The sequence below is a fragment of the Lampris incognitus genome, chromosome 8 (genome assembly GCF_029633865.1).
Source record: "Lampris incognitus isolate fLamInc1 chromosome 8, fLamInc1.hap2, whole genome shotgun sequence".
NCBI lineage: Eukaryota > Metazoa > Chordata > Actinopteri > Lampriformes > Lampridae > Lampris > Lampris incognitus.
The window spans coordinates 31,107,622-31,133,232 of NC_079218.1; the positions used below are offsets into that span (position 1 = coordinate 31,107,622).

General features: G+C 42.2%; 2 protein-coding genes across 2 annotated transcripts; both read left to right on the plus strand.

Moving 5' to 3' along the window:
* Positions 1-840: 840 nt before the first annotated feature.
* On the plus strand, positions 841-13,633 carry serpinf2a (serpin peptidase inhibitor, clade F (alpha-2 antiplasmin, pigment epithelium derived factor), member 2a). Its single transcript, XM_056285159.1, has 9 exons — positions 841-893; positions 1,680-1,751; positions 5,229-5,481; positions 5,589-5,732; positions 6,045-6,087; positions 6,390-6,535; positions 8,035-8,177; positions 10,095-10,299; positions 11,885-13,633. The coding sequence occupies exons 2-9, from the start codon at positions 1,695-1,697 to the stop codon at positions 12,382-12,384; spliced, it is 1,491 nt and encodes a 496-aa protein (XP_056141134.1). The 5' UTR covers positions 841-893; positions 1,680-1,694; the 3' UTR covers positions 12,385-13,633.
* Positions 13,634-13,807: 174 nt separating this feature from the next.
* On the plus strand, positions 13,808-24,711 carry serpinf1 (serpin peptidase inhibitor, clade F (alpha-2 antiplasmin, pigment epithelium derived factor), member 1). The gene is made up of 8 exons (XM_056284861.1): positions 13,808-13,901; positions 16,708-16,768; positions 19,282-19,471; positions 20,099-20,254; positions 21,683-21,886; positions 23,111-23,250; positions 23,699-23,909; positions 24,124-24,711. Exons 2-8 carry the CDS (start codon positions 16,709-16,711, stop codon positions 24,372-24,374), a joined length of 1,212 nt encoding a protein of 403 aa, XP_056140836.1. The 5' UTR covers positions 13,808-13,901; position 16,708; the 3' UTR covers positions 24,375-24,711.
* The last annotated feature ends 900 nt before the right edge of the window (positions 24,712-25,611 follow it).

Below are 25,611 nucleotides of genomic sequence, written 5' to 3' on the forward strand. Positions count from 1 at the left end.
GAGTATAAAAAATGGGTGAAGGAATGAATTGAAGCACCAGAGAGTAAAGACATCAGTAACAGTGATAGTGTGGCGGTGTGCTCAGTTGGCAGTAATAGAGTTAGATTTTAACAAGTATGTCATCGAATTTAATAATGCATTCTCTAGTGGATGTGAACGGTCTCATTTTTAGCATTCATTTAACTAAGGCTCTTGTCTGGACCATGTCACTAGCACAATAAGTGGCCAGATAGGGGTTCACTGCCTTGCTCATGGACATGCTAGCTGTAGTGTGAAATTAAATCCTAGACCTTGTGGTTATAGGGGAAAAAAAAAATCCTGTGAAACTTTTGACTTGAATACAGATACTATACAGATCAACCATGGTATAAAGTCATAGAAGTATTACACACATTAGGCTTGTGTGAGTGAGCATGTGTGCTTGCAGATGTGTGCTGTTGTGTGTGTGTGTGCATGTGTGAATACGTGTGTATACGTCTGTTCATGTATGTATAGGTATGCTTTCTTGTGTATGTGAATATTTGTATGCAGATGTGCATGTTTTGTGTGCATTTGTGTGCACATATGGGCATGCATTCCTGGACGAGATTTAATCTGAGTGACCCCACATTTATATCCCTCCAAAAGTGTTCCATTTTCCTAAAGCATCACAGCTCAAGCTTTTAACGCTCATTGGTATAAAAAAAACTGACCTATGTGCCGTATGGGTTGTTATATTTACATTTAGCGGTGACTAAAGACTGCCATTGGTCAATCCAGGCTTGAATATTAACTGGCCGACAAGAGGGGATGTGAGTTTTTGGAGTGCGGGAGCACAAGTGTAAGGCTCAGGAAACGTTGACCATCTCTCTCCCTCTCTCCCAGTATCTGCCTCTCCGTCAAATACAGACTGGGTGAGTTCCTGACCATTTTTGCTTTTTTTTTCCCTTTCAAAGCTTTTGTTCAATTTTACTTTGTATTGGTATACAGAAATTTATTCATTTTTTTAAGAAAGGACAAGAACATTAACACACTCGAATGCAATTTAATGGCTATGTAGCTGTAGCAGGTTACTCTAGCATTTTATATTCTACTCAGGTGGAATAAATAAGTTGGATGTGTTTGAAGATGCTGGCACTATTAAACAGACCCTTATTGTAGGGCAACGAGGGTTGTCTATTTAAGCTAATGTTTGCTGCTTGTTAAAAGAGTGACCTTTGCTCCCCTGGTAAATACTTGTCAATATCCCCCATAAACACTCTGAACACGCCTGAAACCTAAAATAGCTACATAGATAGATAGATAGATAGATAGATAGATAGATAGATAGATAGATAGATAGATAGATAGATAGATAGATAGATAGATAGATAGATAGATTGATTGATTGATGGTTTTTGCAGCCATGGCTCAGTGCAGTTTCACAAAACAATTGAGGTAATGATAGAGTTTGACACTAATGAATGGAATCCATTAAGTGGAAATAGTTAGAGGAACAAAATTTCCAACACTTGATTACCATAAAAAAATGATTATGGTGTATTCAGTCATTTACATCATAATTTTCACATTCAAATAGAAATAGTTTTCTAAGATAGTCACCTTTTAAATTGAACAAGGACCAAACCATGGTGCCATACAAATGCCATATAACATTACATGAGTGAAACACGAATAATATAGTTTGTTGTGTTTTTTAGGTTGGTTGCTTGGAAATGAAGCTGTGTCTACCTCTTCTCCTGCTACTTGGAGTCTGCTCTTTGGGAAAGACTGTAAGAAGATGCTATGTGGTTTGGTGCATTGCAGTTTTTTGAACACCTATCACCCCAAACTTAAACTTTTTGATCCGTTTCATATTATTCTCAATGCTTTTCCAGGTTAAAAAATGAGGTCCAATTGCCTAAACTTAAAAACCCAACTTTTCAATTCAATACCAGCCAACCACACATCCTCATACGCCTCTATGCATGCATGTTTGCTTGTTTGTTTGGACTATCTATCTATCTATCTATCTATCTATCTATCTATCTATCTATCTATCTATCTATCTATCTATCTATCTATCTATCTATCTATCTATCTATCATAATAATAATAATTATAATAATAATAACTTTTATTTATATAGCACTTTTATACAACAATGTTACAAAGTGCTTTACAAAGAGATAAAACAAGAAAAGGCAAAAATAAGATTAAGACCAAATAAGAGTGGAAAATAAAAACTGTATAAATAAATAAAAAACACATATCAAACATTTTTAAAATCTTTCACATAGAGAAAGGTTTTAAGACGAGATTTAAAAGAGGCTAAAGACCTACTTTGTCTGAGTTCAATAGGAAGGGATTTCCACAGTGTGGGGCTCTAACAGCAAAAGCCTGATCACCCTTGACAAACCATGACCTGGGAATAACGAGCAGGGCTCCATCTGTGGATCTTAATGGTTGAGAGGGCATATACCAGGTCAATAAATTGGAAATGTATGTAGGAGCAAGACCGTTTAAGACCTTAAATGTGAGCAATAAAATGTTAAAATCAATTCGAAATCTAACAGGGAGCCAGTGTAGGGAAACAAGTGCAGGAGTGATATGGTCATGCCTCTTTGTCCCAGTAATGAGCTGAGCAGTGGCATTTTATAACAACTGCAGATGGTAGAGGGAGCCCTTGCTGATACCTGAGTAAAGTACGTTGCAATAGTCAAACCAAGAATAGATAAAAGCACATACAACTTTTTGCAGATCGGCAATTGATAAAAGAAATACCAAATTTTGGAGATTACCTTTAGCTGGAGAAACTATGACTGAACAACATATTTGATTTGATTATCAAAACAGAGGTTAGCATCAAATATTACCCCAATATTCCTAGCAGCCTGCTTAAGACTATTTGACAGATCACCAATATTAGTACCAAAAGGCTGATGGAATTTGGGGGACCGAACAGAATGACCTAAGACATATCATAATCAAATTTAAGAAAATTCTGAGGCATCCAGGCTTTATTGTCAGAGAGGCAAGTTGAGAGATTTGCTAGGTCACTAGGATCTGTGGGTTTTAGTGGCATGTACAACTGAGTGTTGTCAGCGTAAAAATGGTAAAATGGTAACACTTAAGTATGGGGAACGTAGTCACCATTAATTAGGTGCTATTAGCATGCAAATTAGCAACATATTGGCTCTTAATTGGTCATTATTACGTACTCATTAATGCCTTATTCTGCATGGCCTTATTATACAACCAGTAAGCCATTAACTATGAGTTTTCCCTCTATAACCTCAGAATTATTGCTTATTAGTAGTACCATCTCAATATGCTTTGCTTAGTATGGACTTTATAAGGCGGTAGTACCACAAGAACAGTTATTCTCCCTTACTAACACTTAATGAATATGGTCTGTTCTTACATAACAAAACACAAAACTATAAGTGTTAATAGTGTTACATTACTGTAAATTAAGTTTTTGTTACTTAGAATATGTTCCCCATACTAAAGTGACATCTTGATCATAACTAATTCATTAGTAATTAAGTTTTTTTATGTTCCCCGTACTAAAGTGTTACCGGTAAAACATATCATGGTTTTGAATAACCTGGCCAAGAGGCAGCATGTATATAGAAAACAGAAGGGGGCCAAGAACTGAGCCTTGAAGGACGCCACAACTCAACCGAGCCATCATGGAAGTAGTGTTACCCAGAAAAAAAAGTTATCTTGGAGAGAGGTAAGAGCATAATAAACCAAGACTCAAGCCCTTGATGCCCACCCAAGTCTCTAAGCGATGTAAGAGAATACTGTGATTGACTGTGTCAAAGGCAGCACTTTAGTCCAAAAGAACTAATATCGAGCAGTCACCTCTGTTTGCAGTCAGCGGTAGGCCATTATTAACCTTAACTAGAGCTGTCTTGGTACTATGAAGTGCTCTAAAACCAGACTGGAAACTGTTAAAAACACTCTTAATTTTCATAAAAGATATCAATTGAGATGAAATTAATTTCTCCAGAACTTTAGATAAAAAAGACAATTTAGAGATTGGTCTCTAGTTACTTTAGGACAGGGGATCCAAATTAGGTGTCTTTAGCAATGGGTGAACAATAGCATGCTTAAAACTGGAAAAGAACCAGAGGCCAGAGAATTATTAAGAATTTGCAGAATAACGGGCCTAATAGTTGAAAATACCTCCTTGTGCAGCTTAGTGGGGATGATGTCTAAGATGCAGGAGGAGGATGACTTCATATCTTCATATTCATATCTATCTATCTATCTATCTATCTATCTATCTATCTATCTATCTATCTATCTATCTATCTATCTATCTATCTATCTATCTATCTATCTATCTATCTATCTATCGGGCAGCACGGTGGTCCAATGGTTAGCGCTGTTGCCTTAGCATCCATTGCACATTGTCCATCTTGGGAGAGATCCCTCCTCTGTTGCTCTCCTTGAAGTTTCTTCCTATTTTTTCTCCCGGTTAAAGTTCTTTTTTTTTTTAGGGAGTTGTTCCTTATCCAATGCTAGGGTTTAAGGACAGGATGTTGTGTTGCTGTAAAGCCCCTTGAGGCAAATTTGTAATTTGTGATATTGGGCTATACAAATAAAATTGACTTGACTTGCCTCACAGTAAGAAGGTCCTGGGTTCGAACCCCAGGCCGTCCCAGGTCCTTTCTGTGTGGAGTTTGCATGTTTTCCCGTGTCTGTGTGGGTTTCCTCTGGGTGCTCCGGTTTCCTCCCACCATCAAAAAAACTTGCATGTTAGGGTTTTATCTATCTATACTCCTGTCTGTGCTCCTGACCAAGGCAATGGAAAGAAGAACTGGAGTTGGTCCTTGGGTGCTGCAGCTGCTCACTGCTCCTATACAATAGGATGGGTTAAATGCAGAAGACACATTTCATTGTAACCTGTAAAATGATAAAATAAAGTGGCTTTCTTTCTTCTATTTATTTATCTATCTATCTAACAATCTTTCATCAGATATAGCCCATTTAGCATTTGTCTGTCTGTCTGTTTCTATATCTGCCTTTTGTTTGTATGTCTTTCAATCCCTCTTTTGTTCTCTCCCAAATTACTATTTTGTTAATTCAGAGACCTTTAGGAACGTTTTCTAACTAATCTCTACTATTTTCATGCCATGTATAATTTTTTTAAGACCAGTTTCATATTCTCGGTAAATCTTTTAAAAAAAATTCAAATCATTATTGTTTTCCCTATCTTGTTCCTTTCCTGCCACTCTGCCCTCACACCGCGCTTTTAGGAGGAGGCCAGCACTGTCCCCTCATCACCTGATGCCATAACTTCTGGGGGGAAGGATGAGATGGAGAGGAAGGAGGAGAATGGGGGTTGTGGAGGAGCACAGCAGTTCAGCCCTGAGGCCCGCCAGGTAGTGGGAGGAGCCATAGAGCGGCTGGGTCTGCAGCTCCTACAGAAGCTGTCAATTGGTTCCCAGCAGCCAAATGTCATCATATCACCTCTAAGTGTGTCTCTGGCCCTGGCACAGCTTGCTCTAGGTCTGCCTGTTTCTTGTGGTTTGCACAGTTATCTGTTTGCCCCAATGAATAAGCCTGGATTTCCCCACTATAAACAAGTTAGCAGGACTGAATTCTCTCTCTCCTAGGTGCCCGCAATGAGACAGAGAGGCTGCTGTTGAGCAGTCTTCATGCCAACAGTGAGCCATGTTACCATCACATCCTTGGGGGCCTGCTACAACACCTGAATAACACCTTCCTGGACGTGGCCACACGCATGTATCTGCGACCAGGTGTGTGTGTGTGTGTGTGTGTGTGTGTGTGTGTGTGTGTGTGTGTGTGTGTGTGTGTGTGTGTGTGTGTGTGAGAGAGAGAGAGAGAGAGAGAGAGAGAGAGAGAATTTCAATTTAAAGTGTTTCTTTTCAGAAAAACTGTTTTTTGTTGGAAAATTGTATTCTCTCTTCTCCCAACCTCTTTGTCTCTTTACTCTTTCTGCTTCATTTAATCTTCCATTTTACTCCTTCTATCTCTTGCTACAATGCTTCTCTCTGTCTGTCTCTCTCTCTCTCTCTCTCGCTCTCTCACTCTCTGTCTCTCTCTCTCAGGGTTTGATGTGAGGGTCTCCTTTGTGGATGACTCTCTGGCCAGGTACTACTTGCTCTGAGCACAAGAAAAAAAAACAGTTATATAGAGAAGTGTGAAATGTTTCATTGTTATTTTTTGTTTTGTTTTTGTTTTTTACCAGAATGAGTGTATGTTAATGTTATAACATATCAGTAACAGTACAGACAGTAACAGAGAAGCCAAAAGTTATCAAACCAGCAGCAACAGCAGGTTGTTCCTTCCTACTTGTTTCCCAAATACAGCTAAGTTCTGCTTTTGCTCAGTAAATCATTCAAATACCTTGACAAAGAAGAAGTGGGATATTTTGAGAGTGTTGTCTCCATCAGGTATGGGTCAGTGCCCGCCCCTCTGGTGTCTGTGGAAGAAGTTAACCAATGGGTAGAGAACGCCACTGAGGGCCACATTGCTAACTTCCTGGAAAGCCTTCCACATGACATAGTGCTCATGCTCATTAATGCTGTGTACTTTAAAGGTAGGCTGCCCCGTTAAAGGCCATTTACTAGATTGAATAAGCCTGTCACAGAAACAACATACTAACCTTGAGATTTACACACAGCCAAATGTTAATTTAGATACTTTTTAAGACAATAGTTGATCTTTGAATATCAAAACCATGGACCCATCTGCAGTTATACATTTGAATGGTTATGGCAAAGTAGGACTTTCCTGGGAAAAATGATATGGCACGTAACACTTCATAGCAGCCAAGTCAAGAAGAATAAGATAGTGGTGCACGTAGTGGTGTTTTAAGCAGGGGTGATGGTATTTTTCAACTTGAAAAATCCTTTCCCTCTCTTTGGACCTCTTAAGAGACATATTATAACGGTCCTAGATTCTGACCCTTAACCTTTTTGCTCTTTGTTGCATGCAAAACCGCTGATCTGTAAAGTGAAGTTCACTGTAAGCCTAAAATCTAAAGCTCAAGTGATGGGTAAACCTGAGTTTTACCCACTGATGTTGTAGTATAATTTGGTAAAACAGGTTAGTCGTTTGTCTTACACTTTACTCTTCCATATTTGGCCACTATGGTGAGGATGTACAACACCATATCGTTTTACACGGTAAAGGCTGTAACCATTAAAATGAGCGAGCGCAAAAACATTCATAATTATAAATGTGTGGATTAACTTTTGTCTTAAATATGGCAGCACTAGAAAGCATCTAAAAGGGTTTTATTTGTATGTAAACCTCCTGAATTGCAGTTTCAAGAGGTTTGTTAAAAAGGATTTAGAAATGATTTTGACCTGTTTTTGGTGGCTTGTGTCACTGAATACCTTTTTAACTAAAAGTCTGTAGTGTGTTATTCTATTTATTTATTATTTTTTGGGCTTTCTACAAGGTTCAGTCTGAAAGCTAATATTTTGACAAGCATAGAGTTTTCCAGAGCTAAAGACATGTGGATGTCTTGTGGTCACATGTCTATCAGATATCTGTTGAATCCATTGTTTTCGAACATTTAACCGTGCAATAAGCATACCTTTTTTTCATGGGTGATAGTATCAGTTCCACTGAGCCACATTATCTCTTTTGTTCAGAGCAGAATTATTTTTTCAGTGTTCACAACAGCAAGAAGGCACTGCTGCATTTCACTGACAGCGCTAAAAGATTAGCATGCTCAGGTCTTAAGTCTGAGCAGTTTAAAATATTTCAACTGTCATCTAAAATGTTCTGCACTTTAAATCAGTTTTCAGGATATGTTCACCGTGTGTAGATTTTTCCTATTTGCCAACGTTTTAGTTTTTCATTTTGTGCTATATAGCAAAGACACTTTTTGCCCCATGAATGTAATTATCTGTAATTACCTATTTAAATTATGTTTTGTTTTGCACAAGCAACCAACCAAGACAATTTCCCTGTATGGGCCAATTTATTTAGCAAATGAAACAGATTCTGGTTCTGATTCTATATGAAAAGTGAAAGTGGTACCAGTTCCTTTCTGTTTCCTTTCTGTTTCCTTTCTGGTTCATTCAGGTGAATGGCAAACCCGTTTTGACCCCCAGGTTACCTCTAAAGGAGCGTTCTACCTGGATGTCCAGAAAGCAGTGTCAGTGGACATGATGAAGTCAGCTCATTACCCTCTCCGCCTGATGGATGATGCAGAACTGCAGGCACAGGTAACCCCAAGTTTTTAGGTGTTCACTCTGATTAGTTTCCTTAAAAGTGAGGGTACATGACTCTGAGCGGAAGTTAGCAAGAGCTAACTAATTATATTTTGAAATCATACTACAAAAGAATCTGCCCCTCACTTTTGCTTAAGGGCCTCGTGAACACGCAAACTGATTGATTGATGGACTGATTGATGGCAGTTTGCAAAGAACTCTCCTGATTGGCTGATAAGGAAAACATTTTATATTAGTATTGATGCTAGCCACTTTAAGGGATTTTGCTTTGATAAAAATGGAAAACAGGACAGAACGAGAAAGGTCACTTATTGAGATAAAAACCAAAACTTGTCATTCTAGGGACCTGTATTCAGCAGTACATTTTACTTTCTCATTTGAAAACCCAGAACCAAAGTCTTAATGCTAAATCATCAACACAATCAGCCCCAATATTAATATCAATGCTTACTCCAAAGTCTTTAGGTTCTGGCTTTATTTTCTTGAAATTCTCTTGAAAGCTACAACTATGAAGATTTACATGCAAACAAGTATTCTTTTTATACTTTTTTATCACTGGTGTATTTAAAAGAGACCCATTTTAATAGTCACTGTCTGGTAGGACTGTTCTGGTTGAAGAAAAAGCTAAGTCGCTGTGGCTAACAAGCATACTATATGGTCAACTAAGCTTGTAGAGAAACTTTACCAATTAATACAACATCAGTAGCTGGAATTCAGGTTCAACTTCATTTTGTTTGCTTGTTTGGAGGTGGGGAAGGTGCTGATGCAACATCAGTGGGAAATGTTTCATTTGGAATAAAACTCTCGGATTCAAGAGTTTGGCAGCACCATCGCGGACAGATCCAATCCCTCCCACCTCCTGGTTAGGTTTAGGTATGGGTTCGGAGTGGTTAAGGTCAGAGTCATTCCTTCTGGTGGGAGGAGTTGGAGGTAAGTCCACTGCCAGATCCCTCTCTTAGGGTTTGGGAGGGCTCCAACACCACTGCAATTGCAATGACTCACCACTGGTGCCAGTAAGTTTAATAAACAATGATTGTCATGAATGTAGCCTTACATTTTATAGTTTCACATTTAAAACATGCTTTTATCCAAAGTGGATTGCAAGAAAGACAGCAGATGTTTTGGTGTGTTAACCGAAAGGCCTCTTAGAGCACTGGATTGTAATCATATCATGTCACCCTTGTTTCCTGCATTTTTTTTTTACTTGTTCTTACCGTTGTTTTTTTTTTTAAATTTTCCCTATATTTGGTGTTTTAGCTACCGTTATTGTGAAGCATTTCATCAAAAACTTTATAAAAATATATCATTATTATTATTATTATTATACACAAGAGTGTATGTCATGTCAACTGCAGAATGTGTAAGTATGCAGCAGGTAGATCATCAATACTGAGTGAATAATTGGGTATTCAAAAATTAACAGAACAATGTTATAAGACAGTGTTACAGTCATTTTTAGATATAATCTATGATTTAAGGAAGGCCTGCAAAAACAATAATTTTTAGGTCCTTTTTAAACGAAGTCTGGTGCCCTGGTGGAAAACAGAAGTTTACTCTTCCATTTTGGGGCCAGGTGAAAGAAAGTTGGACCTGTAGTGCAGATGTGTGGTGTGCATACACAGTGGCCCTCCAGATGTAGGAAAAAGGGAGTGAGCAGGCATGTGGCATTTGAAACTTGGCGTGCAGCATTGCTCTGGATTCTTGGCAGCGGTTGGAATGTACGAGTTACGAGACAGCCCCTATAAGTATTCTTTCAGATTTTCTCAAGAGAAAAAAATAAGAACGATATCAAGAAACTCTTTGCAATTTGTCTTTCCATCTTCCAACATTGTCGACAATTCATCCAGTTCCTCAGTTTATAATTCTTTAGCCCACTCTCCAGAATTTGATTTTTCTCTCTCTTTCATGCAGGTGGCCAGCTTTCCCTTCAAGGGCAACACTAGTTTCCTGGTTGTCATGCCATTGCTAGGAAGAGCGAATGTGTCATCAGTGCTTCCCAAACTGAATATTTCCGACCTTTACAGACGGCTACCTCAGGAGACAACGATGCAGGTCAACCTACCCAAGTTTAAACTGCAATATCGTCAGGAACTCCAGGAATCGCTCACTAGCATGGGTGAGAAACACAGCCAAGGTGGATGGTCCAAGCCACCATGAAGAGACAGCATACATTTTCTCCCTCAAAGCAGCCACGTGATGCAGTTTTGGTTTTTGCTTGTTCTCAGCTCAAAATAATAAAAAAAAGAGTCATAAATGGTTTACTACGCTTTTAGACCGTTGCCTACAAACACGGGGATTGCCAGTTCGAATCCCTGTGTTACCTCCGGCTTGGTCTGGCGTCCCTACAGACACAATTGGCCATGTCTGCGGGTGGGGAGCCGGATGTGGTTATGTGTCCTGGTCGCTGCACTAGCGCCTCCTCTGGTCGGCCGGGGCGCCTGTACAGGGGGAAGGAGGAACTGGGGGAATAGCGTGATCCTCCCACGTGCTACTGTAACAGTTTGGGTCCGTGTTTCTTGGTTGAGGTAGCTTGGACTGGGAAGGCAGAAAGATAGGCAGAAACTCGTATCCACACAAGTACTGGGATTTCACAAAACTTGCCGTTTATTACTACACATCAACCTTACCAAGCCCGGTTGTACGGCTACTATTTTATCATACATGAACAAAACAGAGGCCAGACGTAATCTAAACGTTACTCTTGAGTTGAGAGGCAAACGAAAACAGGAGCTATGTTAATAGCATGCGTCCGTTCACAGCATGCGTGCCGCTCAACTAACTCAAAGAACACAAGGCGCCGTCTGATGACGCTGCCTCTCCAGCATCCAGGCAAGTACGTCTTAAAAGAGGTCTGTTCCGTTGCCTACCAACACGGGATCGCCAGGTCGAATCCCTGTGTTACCTCCGGCTTGGTCGGGCGTCCCTACAGACACAATTAGCCGTGTCTGCTGGTGGGATGTCGGATGTGGGTATTTGTTCTGGTCGCTGCACTAGCGCCTCCTTTGGTCGTTCGGGGCGCCCACCGGATCGGCAGAGAGGTGATGGAGCAGCGACCGGGACGGCTCAAACAGAGCGGGGTAATTGGCCAGATACAATTGGGGAGAAAATAAAGGCGGGGGGGGGGCGTCTTGAAGGTACACTTCCCAATTTCGACTGTTACTCTACGTTCCCCTGGAGAAACCTATCACTGTCAGGTGAAAAGAAACGGCTGGTGACTCCACATGTATCCGAGGAGGCATGTGGTAGTCTGCAGCCCTCCCCCGTTCGGCAGAGGGGGTGGAGCAGCGACCGGGATGGCTCGGAAGAGAGGGGTAATTGGACGGGTACAATTGGGGAGAAAAGGGGAGGGGGATCTAAAAATAAATAAACAAACAAACAAATACATAAATTTAAAAAAAAGGTTTACTACCCTTTTAATGGTTACTGTTGAAGAAGACTTTCTCAGGAGAAACGATTAAAACATAGGCTCCAGCATCCCCGCGACCCTGAGAGCAGGATAAGCGGTTCGGATAATGGATGGATGGATGGATTTTGAGTTTGGCGATGAAATAAAGACTTGATATACCAAGCTCCTCCCGTTCTTCTAAAGCTAACGTTCTCTCTCTCTCTCTCTCATCTCTCTCTCTCTCTCTCTCTCTCTCTCTCTCTCTCTCTCTCTCTCTCTCTCTCTCTCTCTCTCTCTCTCTCTCTCTCTCTCTCAGGCCTAGGCTCTCTGTTCTCTGGTCCTGACCTCTCGGGGATCTCGGACCACCCTCTGAAGGTCACAGCCGTCCGCCACGCCAGCGGGATAGAGTTGTGCGAGAAAGGGGTTGAGGCGTCCGCAACCACCGTGGTAACCACCATGCGCTCCATCTCCCTTTTTTCCATTAACTCACCGTTCATCTTTGCCCTTGTGGACGAAGCATCCCTGACCCCTTTCTTTTTGGGCGTGGTCACCAACCCCGCCCCCGACGATGATCCCATGCCAAGTGACGATCCCCATGGCAACAGGACCCAGAGCGATGAACCTGTTAAACATAATGACGGTGAAATAGACATGAATAACAAACAAAGCCGTGGTGCGATCGGTGATAGCGACACTCACAGTGACGCAGAGCTGACAGCTGACAGCAGTGTGCAGCCTTGCGGCGCCCCTGCTGATGGAAAGGAACTACAGCAGTCTCTAAATGGACCAGGGCAGCCTGGAGAGGGGGACTGTTAGAATGTGTCCTGGCCTAAAAGTTAATATTCCTAACCCCACAGTGTCATCAAAGATGCTCATGCGCAAGTGTTCCTAGAGAAACATATAGTAACACTTTATTTTTTGAACTGTTATTTGTAATGCATTATAAGGTCTCGCAAGAACATTGTGAACACATTGTCAGTGCATGGTAATCAAAAGATAATACACAATACTGTACACACAATGAGGATTAACTTTTCCGAGGTAGAGGAACCCAACTTTGTATCTTGGCGGTTTTGATTTGAGCCACCCAATACACCAGCTGATCATTAATCATCTGGTTGAAATCAGCTGGTGGTTAAAAGAAAACTGGCAGACTGCGAGACATCCATGTAACATAGTGGGGGACTACTTCTCTATGGCAGGGGTTCCCAAACTTTTTCCTGCCGTGCTGTGAAGATGCTTTTTGTTTTTTGTTTTTTTGTGGTTTTTTGCTGGGAGACCAACCAAATATTTTGCGCAGTAAAATAAGCAATGGGTTTCCGTTACCTTAATCATCAAACCTCTCTATAGTGTTCAACAATGCAGTATCGAGACAATGAAAACGGACCTAGGAGGGATGACGAAAAAATACGAAAGGTAGGGCTCCCAGGGCTACACAAATACTTGCTCTCTTGTACCCTCAAAGGAAAAGGTGTTGTGCTCTGGTTTCAAGCATTTTTTCCCCCCAAAAAAGATGTTTCATTGTTGACATCCACATACCCAGCCCCCTGCATTGAGGTTGCTGTGGGTTGCAACCTATTAAAAACTATTGCTCTGGGGTATTTGTACAACTGATAACCTCACTGCAAAGTTATAAAGATTTAAGATTTGTTACATTGCGTGTAGGTTTCTGATATGCTTACAATGTTACAATGGGATGCGTTTATGTATAATGCGCCTTATAATGCACTTCAAGTAAAGTTTTGTGAATCTCATTAAGTATGCACCACAATGACTGTCTGGTACTCGTTCTTGTTTTCAGCGGGGCCCTACAGCCAACCCCCAAGGCTTGGTTTGACAGCTAATAAGACTGGTTCTTAAAAAAATAACTGTTTGTTTATCAACAGCGACGCATAATATGGATTAAAGTCCGTGTATTTCCACTATTTTTACTCAAGAGCTGACGACTGCAGTTCGCCATTGTAATAGGCAAAGTCAAACGGCAACGTCACTGTAAACGTGCATTGTGTTGGAATTGACCTGAAAAGTTCTGTGGAAAATCATTTCTCAAAATAAATTCGTGTTGGATTTTTACCCCTGACTTCTCCTGACCTGCTTTTGACTGTATAATGTGTGCCAGGGCTCTGCTGTAATGATCATCATTTACTCGGCAGCATGACGCACAGCCCAGGCCCCGTCAGGGCGGGGCGGGGAAATCACTGCCTGGCTCCTGCACGGACGCTTTCTTCTTCTTCTTCTTCTTCTTCTTCTTTTGTCTCCACACTGAACTTGCGTGGCGCGCAGACAGCATCTGGAGAGACTGCAGGGCTTACGTGGACCATCCAAGCTGGAGGGTGAGTGCTTTACGCATATTACTACACGGTGGGACTTGAACATGTGTTTTGAAAACTCTTAACAGCGACTGTCCATATATGTAAACTGTCGAAAACCACCACGATGAACTGCGTTTGACATTTTAAGCGCAGTTCATGTGAAAGGTGTTCCCACACCTCCATACTCATTAAGGGGTGGCTCTCCCCGCAGGTTAGCAGCGGAGAGATGAAACCTAGCTTTGACGCCCTTCCATTACAAATTCAGGAGTAAATTCAGGAGCAACGGTGTTGCGATTTTTACTCAAGAATAAATGCGATAATAACACGGATTGACCCTTTAGACAGCAGTATGATGGAAAAAAAACACGCGTGAAATTATGTAATATATTCAAATGTCGTTTCAGTCTGCGTGGCATTGTGGACAAGGGGGTATTCTCTCAAACAACATTTTAACTTTTCCATTCCAGCCCACCACCAATGTGCCAAGGAACACAAACCTATAACCCTCACCCCAGGCTACACCTTACGTAATTGCTCCAGTTTCTTTGTGGCCCAGTATGATGAAGTAGTTTTCATTGATTTACTTTGGTTACTTGCTGGTTTTTAAACGTTTTTCACGGGAGAAGCAGATTTTGAATTTTCTCTACATCTCAAAACGTTACTGCGCTGAAAAAGGTAAACATTAGCATGCTGCAGTCTGTCTGTTTTACTTTGGTGCAGGCTTTGACAGGCTGTGGCACAGGGTTTAATTTTTATTAGCATTTTCTCGAGAGTATTTTTAGGGCTGAGTTTAACCTCAAACCCTACAAAGACTTAAAACACTAGTCTGATATCACGCTTGCTCCAAATTAAAATGCATACCAATAAAGAGCAGCATGTAAGTGCATTGTTTCTCAGTCTGCTCTGTGAAGTATGGAGATATGCACCAGGCCTTTCCAGATATTGTTGAACGATTCAGCTTGTGAGATACTAGATAGCAGCATATGATATAAGCTCCATTTCATGGTGAAATGTCTACCATGAACAACTTTTGTTTAAAGTAGGAGTCATTTCTTGACCTCACTTACTTAACAGTTATGCTTTAATATTGATTGATGAATCTGCCCCCCCCCCCCAAAAAGGGACTTGCAGTGTTTGGAATGAAAACACTTAATCTTTTGGTCTAACTGCAGAATTATCAAAATACGTACCAATGAGTTTCACTGGCAATTGCATAATCGTCCCATGTGAAGTAACCGGTTGTGCAAAACACAAAAAATACTTTAATGCCAGAGAAGCCATAGTTCGTGGTGTGGGAAAATGTCGGTTCTGCAGACTGTTGTAGGTATATAAATGTCGGTTCTGCAGACTGTTATAGGTATATAAATGTCAGTTCTGCAGACTGTTATAGGTAGACTTTTCTGTTGGGGAGCTAAAGAACCAGAGGATGATAGATGGTTTGGCTGTAAAACATTTCAATACTGACCTTTCAGTGGTTGGTAGAATTTTCCTCTGGATTTGTCAGTCTTGTGTGAAAGACGGTTTGCCATGGAAAGAGGCTAAGACTTCTTGCTTTGCTGTGGGTCAATGGACAACGTTTGCATCCAGTGATTTTTTTTCCAAGGTAATTCCACCAAAATACATCAACAGACTGAATTCCTGCAGAAGCAGATAATGCTATTTCATATTTTAAAGCTTTCCTCTTTTGGTTTCTTTCCATGAAAACCCAAATCAAAGAAAACCCAATAAACAACCCATATGATGATTGACATTACATTTTCCTGACTGTCATGTGAAACGGCAAAACTTTTTTTTTTACTATTCAACCTTGGCCCTCAGATATTTAGAGGGCAGCATGGAAAACTAACACTTTCATTCGATTCCTTGATGACCAGATTTACAACCCTTAGTAAGTAGAAGGCCAAAGGTCATGACCATGGTGCCCTTTCAGTTATCCTTTGGCCGGAGCAGAAGTTCCTGACCACATGCTTTAAGAACACCATAGACTACACAAGCCTTCATTTAACCACACACTATGGCTGCTATGTCCCAGATGAGCAGATCCTGCTTTCTGTGTGCTAGTTAGTGGTGGACAATCTTGTACACAGCCATAGACCCATCTTGTTAAAAATAAGTGCTAGAAAAAAAGGCTAGAGGTCAGAGCTAAGAGCAGAGAAAGAAGTCTCATAAAACCCAACGGCAAATGTGTGAGACGGTTTCAGTAAATGTTGAGACTTGTTTCGGTGATGAGGGGAAGACTGTGCCTCAGTGGTTTGGCAATCGCTTGGTGAAATCTGAGTGTCTGGGTTGGTTGTCAAGCATTCAGAGGAAGAAAAAGGGCAGAGGGGGAGGGATAAAGAGTAGACGGAAGGAGGAGGGGAGACAGGAGGAGGGAAGGCAAGGCAGGGAGGTAGAGGAGATGGGAAGCTCTGGGGGTGGTGATGGATGATTTTCGGCATGGAAATGGGAAATCTTGAGAAGCTCAATGAAAACCAGATGCCTGTAGAGTAACACATTAATGTGTGTGTGTGTGTGGTTGTGTTGTAAAAACCTAGTTTGTCACTATTCAAAAAAGAGTAAAACGGTTCGCTGGTCAGCAAAATGCCATAACATTTTAGTAGTACTTTCCTCTACCGGTGGTGGGAGCGGTATATGCCGAGGCTGCTTCATTCCCCTCCTTCTTGTTTTATTGCATTTTTGCAGTGTGTTTGAAAGATTTTTTTTAAGTTTCTCCTGTCACACAGATAAGAAACATGATAGAACCTGGCAGTCCGAATAACTGTTTCCAGTCTGAAAAGTGTGTATTTTCATTATCATAACTGCATGTGTGTGTGTGTGTGTGTTACAGGATGAAGCGGATAACTTTTCTGCTGTTACTGGGAGCCATCTTCTCCTCTGGCCATGCTCAGGTGGAGAGACAGTTTTATATATATATTCCATGTACCGCTTTCCAAAGATGGTTTTGATCAAAGTCTTCCAGTTTTGTATTTTTGACCAAAACAATACTACATTTCTTCATCTTTTCAGGTTTTGTCTGTAACATGTGTTTATTTATTTTATTTAACCTTTATTTAATCAGGAAGGCCCTCGTTGAGACAAGGAGTCTCACTGTCAAGGGAGTCCTGGCCAAGGCAGCAGCAGCACGCAGACATTTAAGTTGCACAAAATACAAGGAGCACAAATAAAATGCACGCATAAACAAATAAACAAGTCAGTGCAGTTAAAACAATATTAAAGTGTGCACGTTTGCGAGTGCTGGCGTAGTCCATCACGTGCAAATTAATGAGTTTCTTCGAGTCCCCCAGTGGATTCACATCAGGCAGTTTCAGGGCCTTTTGTAGTGAGTTGCAGGCAGAAGGTGCAGCAGTGAGAAAACGCCTTTTTGCCAAGTACGGGCTGTGGGAGCCGACAACGTCAAATAGTTCTGAGATCGTAGCCGATAGCTGCCATGATTACGGGGCATGTAAAAACATAGATAAGAAGGCAGCAAACCAAGAATGGACTTAAAAATGCATGTATACCAATGAATGGATCTGTGCATGGTGAGAGAAGAGCAGTTGGCCAGTGAGTGCAGAGTACAGTGATGTGTGAGGGCCTTACCCGCAGTGATGAGCCTCAGACCGCTGTGGTAAGCACCAGCCATCATAGAAGACAATGAGCGGGGGCATTTATATAGAACACATCACCATAGTCGAGCACGGGCAGGAAAGTTGCAGCAACTAGTCTTTTTCTAGATTAAAATGAGAAACAAGATTTATTTCTAAAGTAGAGGCTGAACTTTAATTTCAACTTTTTTTAAAAGCCGTTCAGTGTTCAAATTTATAATTGACTGGGGGCATCCGGGTAGCATGGCAGTCTATTCTGTTGCTTACCAACACAGGGATGGGTGGATCGAATCCCTGTGTTACCTCTGGCTTGGTCCGGCATCCCTACACAATTGGCCGTGTCTGTGAGTGGGAAGCCGGATGGGGGTTTGTGTCCTGGTCGCTGCACTAGCGCCTACTCTGGTCAGTCAGGGCACCTGTTTGCGGGGGGAGGAGGAACTGGGGGGAATAGCGTGATTCTCCCATGTGCTATGTCCCCCTGGCGAAACCTCACTGTCGGGTGAAAAGAAATGGCTGGTGACGCCACATGTATCGGAGGAGGCGTGTGGTAGTCTGCAGCCCTCTCCAGATCGGCAGAGGGGGTGGAGCAGTGACCGGGACAGCTCGGAAGTGTGGGGTAATTGGCCGGATACAGTTGCGGAGAAAAAAAAAGGGGGGGGGGGTTATAATTGACTGTAAGGATAATATCACCCTTACTTCTCTCCTGTCTCCTTCTCCCTAACTTCATCTTGTTACTTCCACGTCTATGTCTCACTCTCTTTTTCCTGCCACGTTTGTCGTAATGGAAATGACTAGGTTGAAAGGTGTGGTTGTAGTCAAATATAATCAAAGACAGACATGTAAAACAGTTTCCAGATTTTGTGGAAAAAAATGGGGGGGGCAGCAAATAAAATACCAGAATCTGAAAGACTTCTGACCTGCTTCCTGGCCATAAAACATTCCAGTGACCTTTTCTTTTTTTGTAAAGTTAGACCAAGCTGCTGGGCGAAGGTGAAAAACAGTAGCCCTTATTGATCTCACTGTTTTCATCACTGACACAATGTAGAGAAAGGCAACAGGCAATGGAAGGATGCGACACTAGAGTATAAGCAAGCATTTTTACCCCAAATTCTCAGCGATCGGAGGGAATTCTTAATCTGGTGCTTGGTCTGTCCCAATATAAGGGTTTTACAGATTCAGTCTATCTTATTATATGGTTTGGAGACAGTGGCACTGATGAAAAGACAGGAGGCGGTGCTGGAGGTGGTAGAGATGAAGACGCTAAGACGAAGGACAGGATTAGGAACGAGTATATTAGAGGGACCACTCAGGTTGGACAGTTTGGAGACAAAGCAAGAGGCAAGATTGAGACGGTTTGGACATGTGTGGAGGAGAGATGCTGGGTAAATCGGGAGAAGGATGCTGAATATGGAGCTGTTAAGGAAGAAGAAAAGAGGAAGGCCAAAGAGCAGGTTTATGGATGTGGCGAGGGAGGACATGCAGGTGGCTGGTGTGACAGAGGAAGATGCAGAAGACAGGAAGAAATGGAAACGGATGATCTGTTGTGGCAACCCCTAACGAGAGCAGCCAGAAGTAGTAGTAGACAGATTCAGTCTATCTTGCAACCCATCTTTGCATAATTTTCCCAACATTTGCATATTCATAACAACAACAAAAAAATCTTGATACCTGGCGTATTGCATGTGGCGCAACATGTTCTCAAAACTGAGTGGGATGCTGAAAGTCTTCATGCAAGTGTCCAGCTGGGTAAAAGTGGGTGTAGCTCAGTGTTAAGGATTTGTTTTGTAAAATCACTTTTATCGATCTGTCAATTCCAGTCTAACACAGAGGAGACAGGTGGGGAGGAGGAACACGTGGAGCTGTTCACAACACCCACAACAAAAATGGCCGCAGCCACCTCTGACTTTGGCTACAACCTGTTCCGTACTCTGGCGGCTCAAGACGCCACTGCCAATGTGTTCCTGGCCCCCATCAGCATCTCTGCAGTGTTGACACAGCTATCCTTGGGTTGTACAATTATCTCTCCTTATACACCAAGAGTTCATTATCAAAATATGTGCCCCTTACAAATGAATGCACAGTTTGTATCTGTGATTTTGGAGGTAAACAGAACAGCTAACCTAAGGTCACCAAACTACACCAGCATGTACTGACACACATAGTAAATGGACCTTTAACAGACTAAAATAGTACCACAGTAAGTACTTACACGCATGATACAGGTACATGTTGGAGAAAAACCTAGATTCTTATAGAAAGGCAGAGTGACATTGAATAGACAGTATAATATTATGTATGTCACACTACCTGTATATGACATTTACACTGTTACACACATTCAGTAAGTTGGGAGATTGACAGAGACCCCTTAGTCTGATATAGTGGTCCAGTTTTGTACACCTGTAAACTTGTCAATTCCTGATGTCTTTCTTGCGCACATTTTATTTTAGTACACTGTATAAGAGACATTTTTTCCCCTTTCTTACACCATCTTATAATCTTTTGTTAAAATGTGTTTTTTGTGAGCAACACCCCCAAGCAGATGTATTTTTGCTGTATGTGCAACAGATTTGTCTAGAAACATTCTGCATGTTTAGTCTTATTGTAACATGCCATCGGACCCGTCCCTCTCAGGAGCGTCGGAGGGTGCCCAGAGACAGCTATTTCGTGCTCTGAGGTACCACACCCTGCAGAACCCCCAGCTCCACAACACACTGAAGGATCTGTTGACTTCTCTTCGTGCCCCCGGGAAGGGTCTCAGCTTTGCTGCACGCATCTGCTTGGCACGCAGTAAGTCTCCAGCTCTGCATGGGTTAATGTGTGTGTAAAAGATGGATGTCTTCTGTTAATGACCCAATAATCATTGAATTGCTGTCTGTGTATGCCCGTGTGTGGTGTTTGTACATGCATGCATGTATGTGTGTGTGTCTGTGAAAGAGAGAAAAGGAGAGATACGTATGTCTTGCCCACAATGCATTATCTGTGTTCATCTGTCTTTGAGTGAAAGAGAAAGATCTTACTTACTTCCTTTCAATGAGTGACTCACTCTTTATCTATCTATCTATCTATCTATCTATCTATCTATCTATCTATCTATCTATGTCTGGCTATCTATTTATTTTATATGTATATTCATATAAAATACTTCGGCCTTACCATCAACATAAAAAAGACTGAAGTACTTCATCAGCCAGCTCCAAGCAAGCCATACAATGTACCCAACATCACCATAAATGGGCATCGATTAAATGCGGCTGACAAATTCACTTACTTGGGCAGCTCTCTCTCCAGATATGTCACCACTGATGAAGAGAAAACCGCACGACTTGCTAAAGCAAGTACTGCTTTTGGCAGACTCCCCAAGAATGTGTGGAACAGGAGAGGTATCACCCAGGAGACAAAAATTAAAGTGTAACGGGCCATAGTTCTCACCACACTGCTTTACGGCTGCGAAACATGGACAGTTTACAAATGCCATGCAAAAACACTAAAACACTTTCACACCACATGCCTCAGAAAACTTCTTGGCATAAAGTGGTATGACAAGATCCCTGACACAGAGATCCTCACTCGTTCAAGACTACCGAGTATACACACCATCCTCATGCAATCACAGCTTCGTTGGGTGGGCCACACAGAACACCGGCTCCCAAAGAAACTGTTATATGGTGAACTCAAGCAAGGCAAACGCTCCCATGGTGGTCAAAACAAGCGTTTCAAAGACACCTTGAAGGTTTCGTTAAAGGCCTTCACCATCAACTAAGATACATGGGGACAGAAAGCTTTGAACAGAGGAGAGTGGTATGCAGCTGTCCAAAATGGTGCAAACACACGAGGCTGCCAGGATTGCTGCAGGCAGGCCAGGAAAGACTGTGCCAGCAACCCTCCCGGTACTCCCACTATCCCATGCCCACACTGCCAAAGAACATTCAGGGCGCAGATTGGACTAACCAGCCACCTTCGCACCCACAGAATTCGGCCCCTGCAGGATGACTAGATGGTCCTCGTCGCTGTGATGGACGAACAACAATATACATATATATTAATGTGTGTGTGCGTGTGTGTGTGTATATATCCTTGTTTTCTCTGATGTGAGATCCTCAAGAGAAACACATTTTTCTTCTTTTACGTCAGCTGTACAGTCAGGGATTCTTCTTTATTGTGTTTACCCAATGAGCTCTGAGAAAATAAAATGTTCCTGCGTGCGGCTTTCCTCAGAGCTGCGCCTGAAACAGGGGTTTCTTGGCATGGTGGAGCATCAGTATGGAGTCCGGCCTAAGGTCCAGATGGGAGGGCCCAAGGATTTGAAGGACATCAATGATTGGGTCAAACAGCAAACGGGCGGCAAAGTTGACCGCTTCTTGTCAAAGCCCCTCCCCCGGATCTCTGGCGTGAATGTTCTGGGTGCTGCATACTTCAAAGGTAAACCTTAAAGTTGAACGGAGGTTTATGTAAAAAAAGATGGCCAGAGAAGGAAATCTCAAACAAGATGATGAAGATGCACTCACTTTCATTTCTCCCTTGGCCCCATGAACACTGTTTGGTATTTATCATTTAGAGTGACTAGGCTTTTGTTCAGTACCTTTTTATTTAGTGATTGGCATTTGCTGTCCTTGAACAAATCTTATTTTATAGGTAAGCTTGGATAAGATGAATTTCATCTGTCGAGACTAATTTATTGCAGTAGGAAAATATATACAGGCAGGTGACAAATGAAAGCATGAGTGACGAAGGGGTTCCCTCCGGGTACTCTCCTCCCACAGTGCAAAGACATGTAGTTCAGGTGACTCGCCATACTAAATTGTCCCTAAGTGTGAATGTGTGTGTCAGTCCTGTGATGGACTGGCGGCCTGTCCAGGGTGTCTCCCCGCCTGCCGCCCAATGACTGCTGGGATAGGCTCCAGCATCCTGAGCAGGATAAAAGGTTTGGATAATGGACAGGTGACAAATGAAAGGAAAAAGTTGAACGTGTGACCCCTACAGTGAGGGGGTCTGTGGTCTCTGTTATGCTGTGGGGGACATTTTCCTGGCATGGTTTTTGGTTCCCTTGTCCCCTAAGAGGGAAGGGTCACTGCAAATCAATACAAAGTTCTTCTGAGCGATAACCTTTATCCTTTGATGAAATATTTCTTTCCTGATGGGAGTGGTCTCTTCCAGGATGACAATGCCCCCCCATCCACAGGGCACGAGGGGTTACCGAATGGTTTGATGAGTATAAAAACGATGTAAATCGTAAGCTATAGCCTTCACAGTCACCAGATCTCAGCCCATTGAACACCTATGGGAGATTTTGGACTGGCGTGTTAAGACAGTGCTCTCCACCACCATCATCGAATGGTGTTCATTTCTCCAGTAGAGTTCAGAGAATTGTAGAATCTATGACAATGAGCACTGAAGCTGTTCTGGAGGCTCGTGGTGGCCCAACACCTTACTAAGACACTTTATGTTGGGTTTTCCTTTCATGTGTCACCCTTCTGTTTGAAAATATCTCACTTTGCTTAACGGATGCTTACCTAAAATGATAAGAGCTGAAATTATGTTGGCAATTATGTCTGTTTGTGTGGGTTTAATAAGGACAGAGCAATAGACCAGCGTATTGAATGGCATATAAGTTATTTAATGTCTGTCTGTCTGAGTGTACTGTAGGAAAGTGGGTGACACGGTTTGGTCAGAGTGGAGCAATGCAGAACTTCCAGTTGGATGGTAAACCGCCTGTTCGTATTCCCATGATGCAACAAGACAACTACCCAATAAAAATGGGAATTGACTCAGATCTGGGCTGCACTGTGAGTATTTGCAGTGGTGTGGTAAAAAGGAGCAATCTGAATTTTTGGACATAGCCATGAGGCCACATACATGGTGCATGGGGTGGAGTATGGGACAAAAGACGCAACAGACATTGATAAGATATAAAATCATTTCCTGAAACGAAATTGACATAATACCCTGAGCATCCACCCTGGTGAATGAATAATCCTTCTACAATGAATGAATAATCTTGAACAAGGCATTTAACTGCCAGCAGGTCAAGTAGCTTCTTAGTGGCCAAGAGTAGAAGGTGGTGGTTGTTTGAATAGTTCCCAGGCATAAAAGTGTGAAATGGTGTTATTGGGGTACATAGCAGTGGTGCAAAGGCTTATCCCTTAGCAGAAAGATTAATAATGCTCTTAAAAGGATAAAGGTATATCTCTCTTAATCCCATAAACACCTGCCTGTCCCCCCTGCTATTGACAGATTGCTCAAATCCAGATGCAGGATGATGTCAGCATGTTTGTGTTCCTCCCTGATGATGCCACTCAGAACATGACCTTGCTGGAAGAGAGCCTTACATCTGAGTTTGTTCAGGACCTCTCCATGACCCTTCACCCTACCCAGGTGTCCCTCACACTGCCCGTCCTAAAGTTCAGCTACTCCAAAGACTTGCTGCCAATGCTCCCTGACCTAGGTGAGTTGGTGACTAGCACACTGCTCTGTTGTTTCTGGTGTTTGTTCTTCTCACTTCATCTTTTCTCTTCTCACCTCTTCTGTACCGTTTTCTCCTCTTCTATATATTCTCCCAACTGTGTTTAGTATAGCTCTATTAGTGCAGATATTAAGATGATTAATGTGCATCTTCACCTCATTCCTTTCTTCCTCTAAACTCCTTTCTCTCTTTGCAGGTCTTTCTGATTGGCTCACGAACCCAGACCTGGTGGAGATTACACTTCAACCTACCAAGCTAGGCAGTGTCAATCACAAGGTTGTTATGGAGATGGCCCCCGAAGGAAACCAGTATGCTAGCACTGCCTCATCCTCTGGCAATCTGTCGTATCGGGTGGATCGCCCTTTCCTGTACTTGGTCAGGGACGAGACCTCAGGAGCACTGCTCTTCATCGGCAGGGTGGTAAATCCCAAGGACCTTAGGATATAGAAACACACACTCTTAGCAGGTGCTAGGAGGGAATTCAGATGGTTGCTAAGCTTGTCTGATAATTGCCCGTGTGTTATCGAAACACTCGTAGACTTGACTATTGAGCCACCTATAATCCGGTCATAGCATTATTGAGCCAGACTGTTTGACACTTTCTTGCCATTTTATGGGAGAAGAATTTGGAGTTTTCATGTTGAAAAAAAAAAGACTGCATGATAGTGTTTGTTTACAAGGCTTCTCAAAAGATACTGACAATATTCCATGTACACCCTGAAAATACTTAAAAACCCTTAATTGTAAGCTGAGTTAAAAGAAAATAAACATGACAGTTAAAGAAAAATAACTCTTTTATTTTATCTGAATGAAGTATTACTTATTGCACTATAAATAAGGAGAAAGCAACAACAACATGAATGACACAAACATTTCTTTTCTCACTTAAATTTCAGCTATGAGCCTTTGGTGAAACTTTAGGGATCTCCACAGAGCAATGAAGACTTTTAAATTCAGGAAGAAAGTTTAACACTTGGCCATTCTTGTTTGCTTTCTCGCTGAGGGATGACATTACACACGTGTCCGGGTGGTGTGGCGGTCTATTCCATTGCCTACCAGCATGGGGATCGCTGGTGCGAGTCCCCGTGGTACCTCTGGCAGGTTGGGCGTCCCTACAGACACAACGCGCAACGTCCCCCTGGTGAAACTCCTCACTCTCAGGTGAAAAGAAGCGGCTGGCGACTCCACATGTATTGGAGGAGGCATGTGGTAGTCTGCAGTCGTCCCCGGATCAGCAGAGGGGGTGGAGCAGAGACTGGGTAATTGGCCAGATACAACTGGGGAGAAAAAAGGGGGAACCCCCCCCCTCCAAAAAAAAAAGACATTACACATTTCACTCAAACGACTTCTCAATTGAAATATGTGTGTGTGTTCAGTTGTCTATTTGGTCTGGAATTTCGCATGTTTTATGTTTTATTGTGTCTACACAAATTGTGTGTGCATGCTTGTGGTGGTTACGGCCTGGATTTTCCACACAGACAGAAATTCCTGTGGTCTCACCAATGTTTCCTACAGCAAGATACCTTGTGAGGGAGAGCGAAAGAGAGAGACAGATGGTGTATTACTTTTACAATTTTTTTTCTATACCAATATTTGTTGCTTCTAATGAAGACTGCCACAGAACCAGACTTACAAGGCCGTAGTTAAACAAAAGCTGTTTTACTATGCCAAACCACAGAGTACC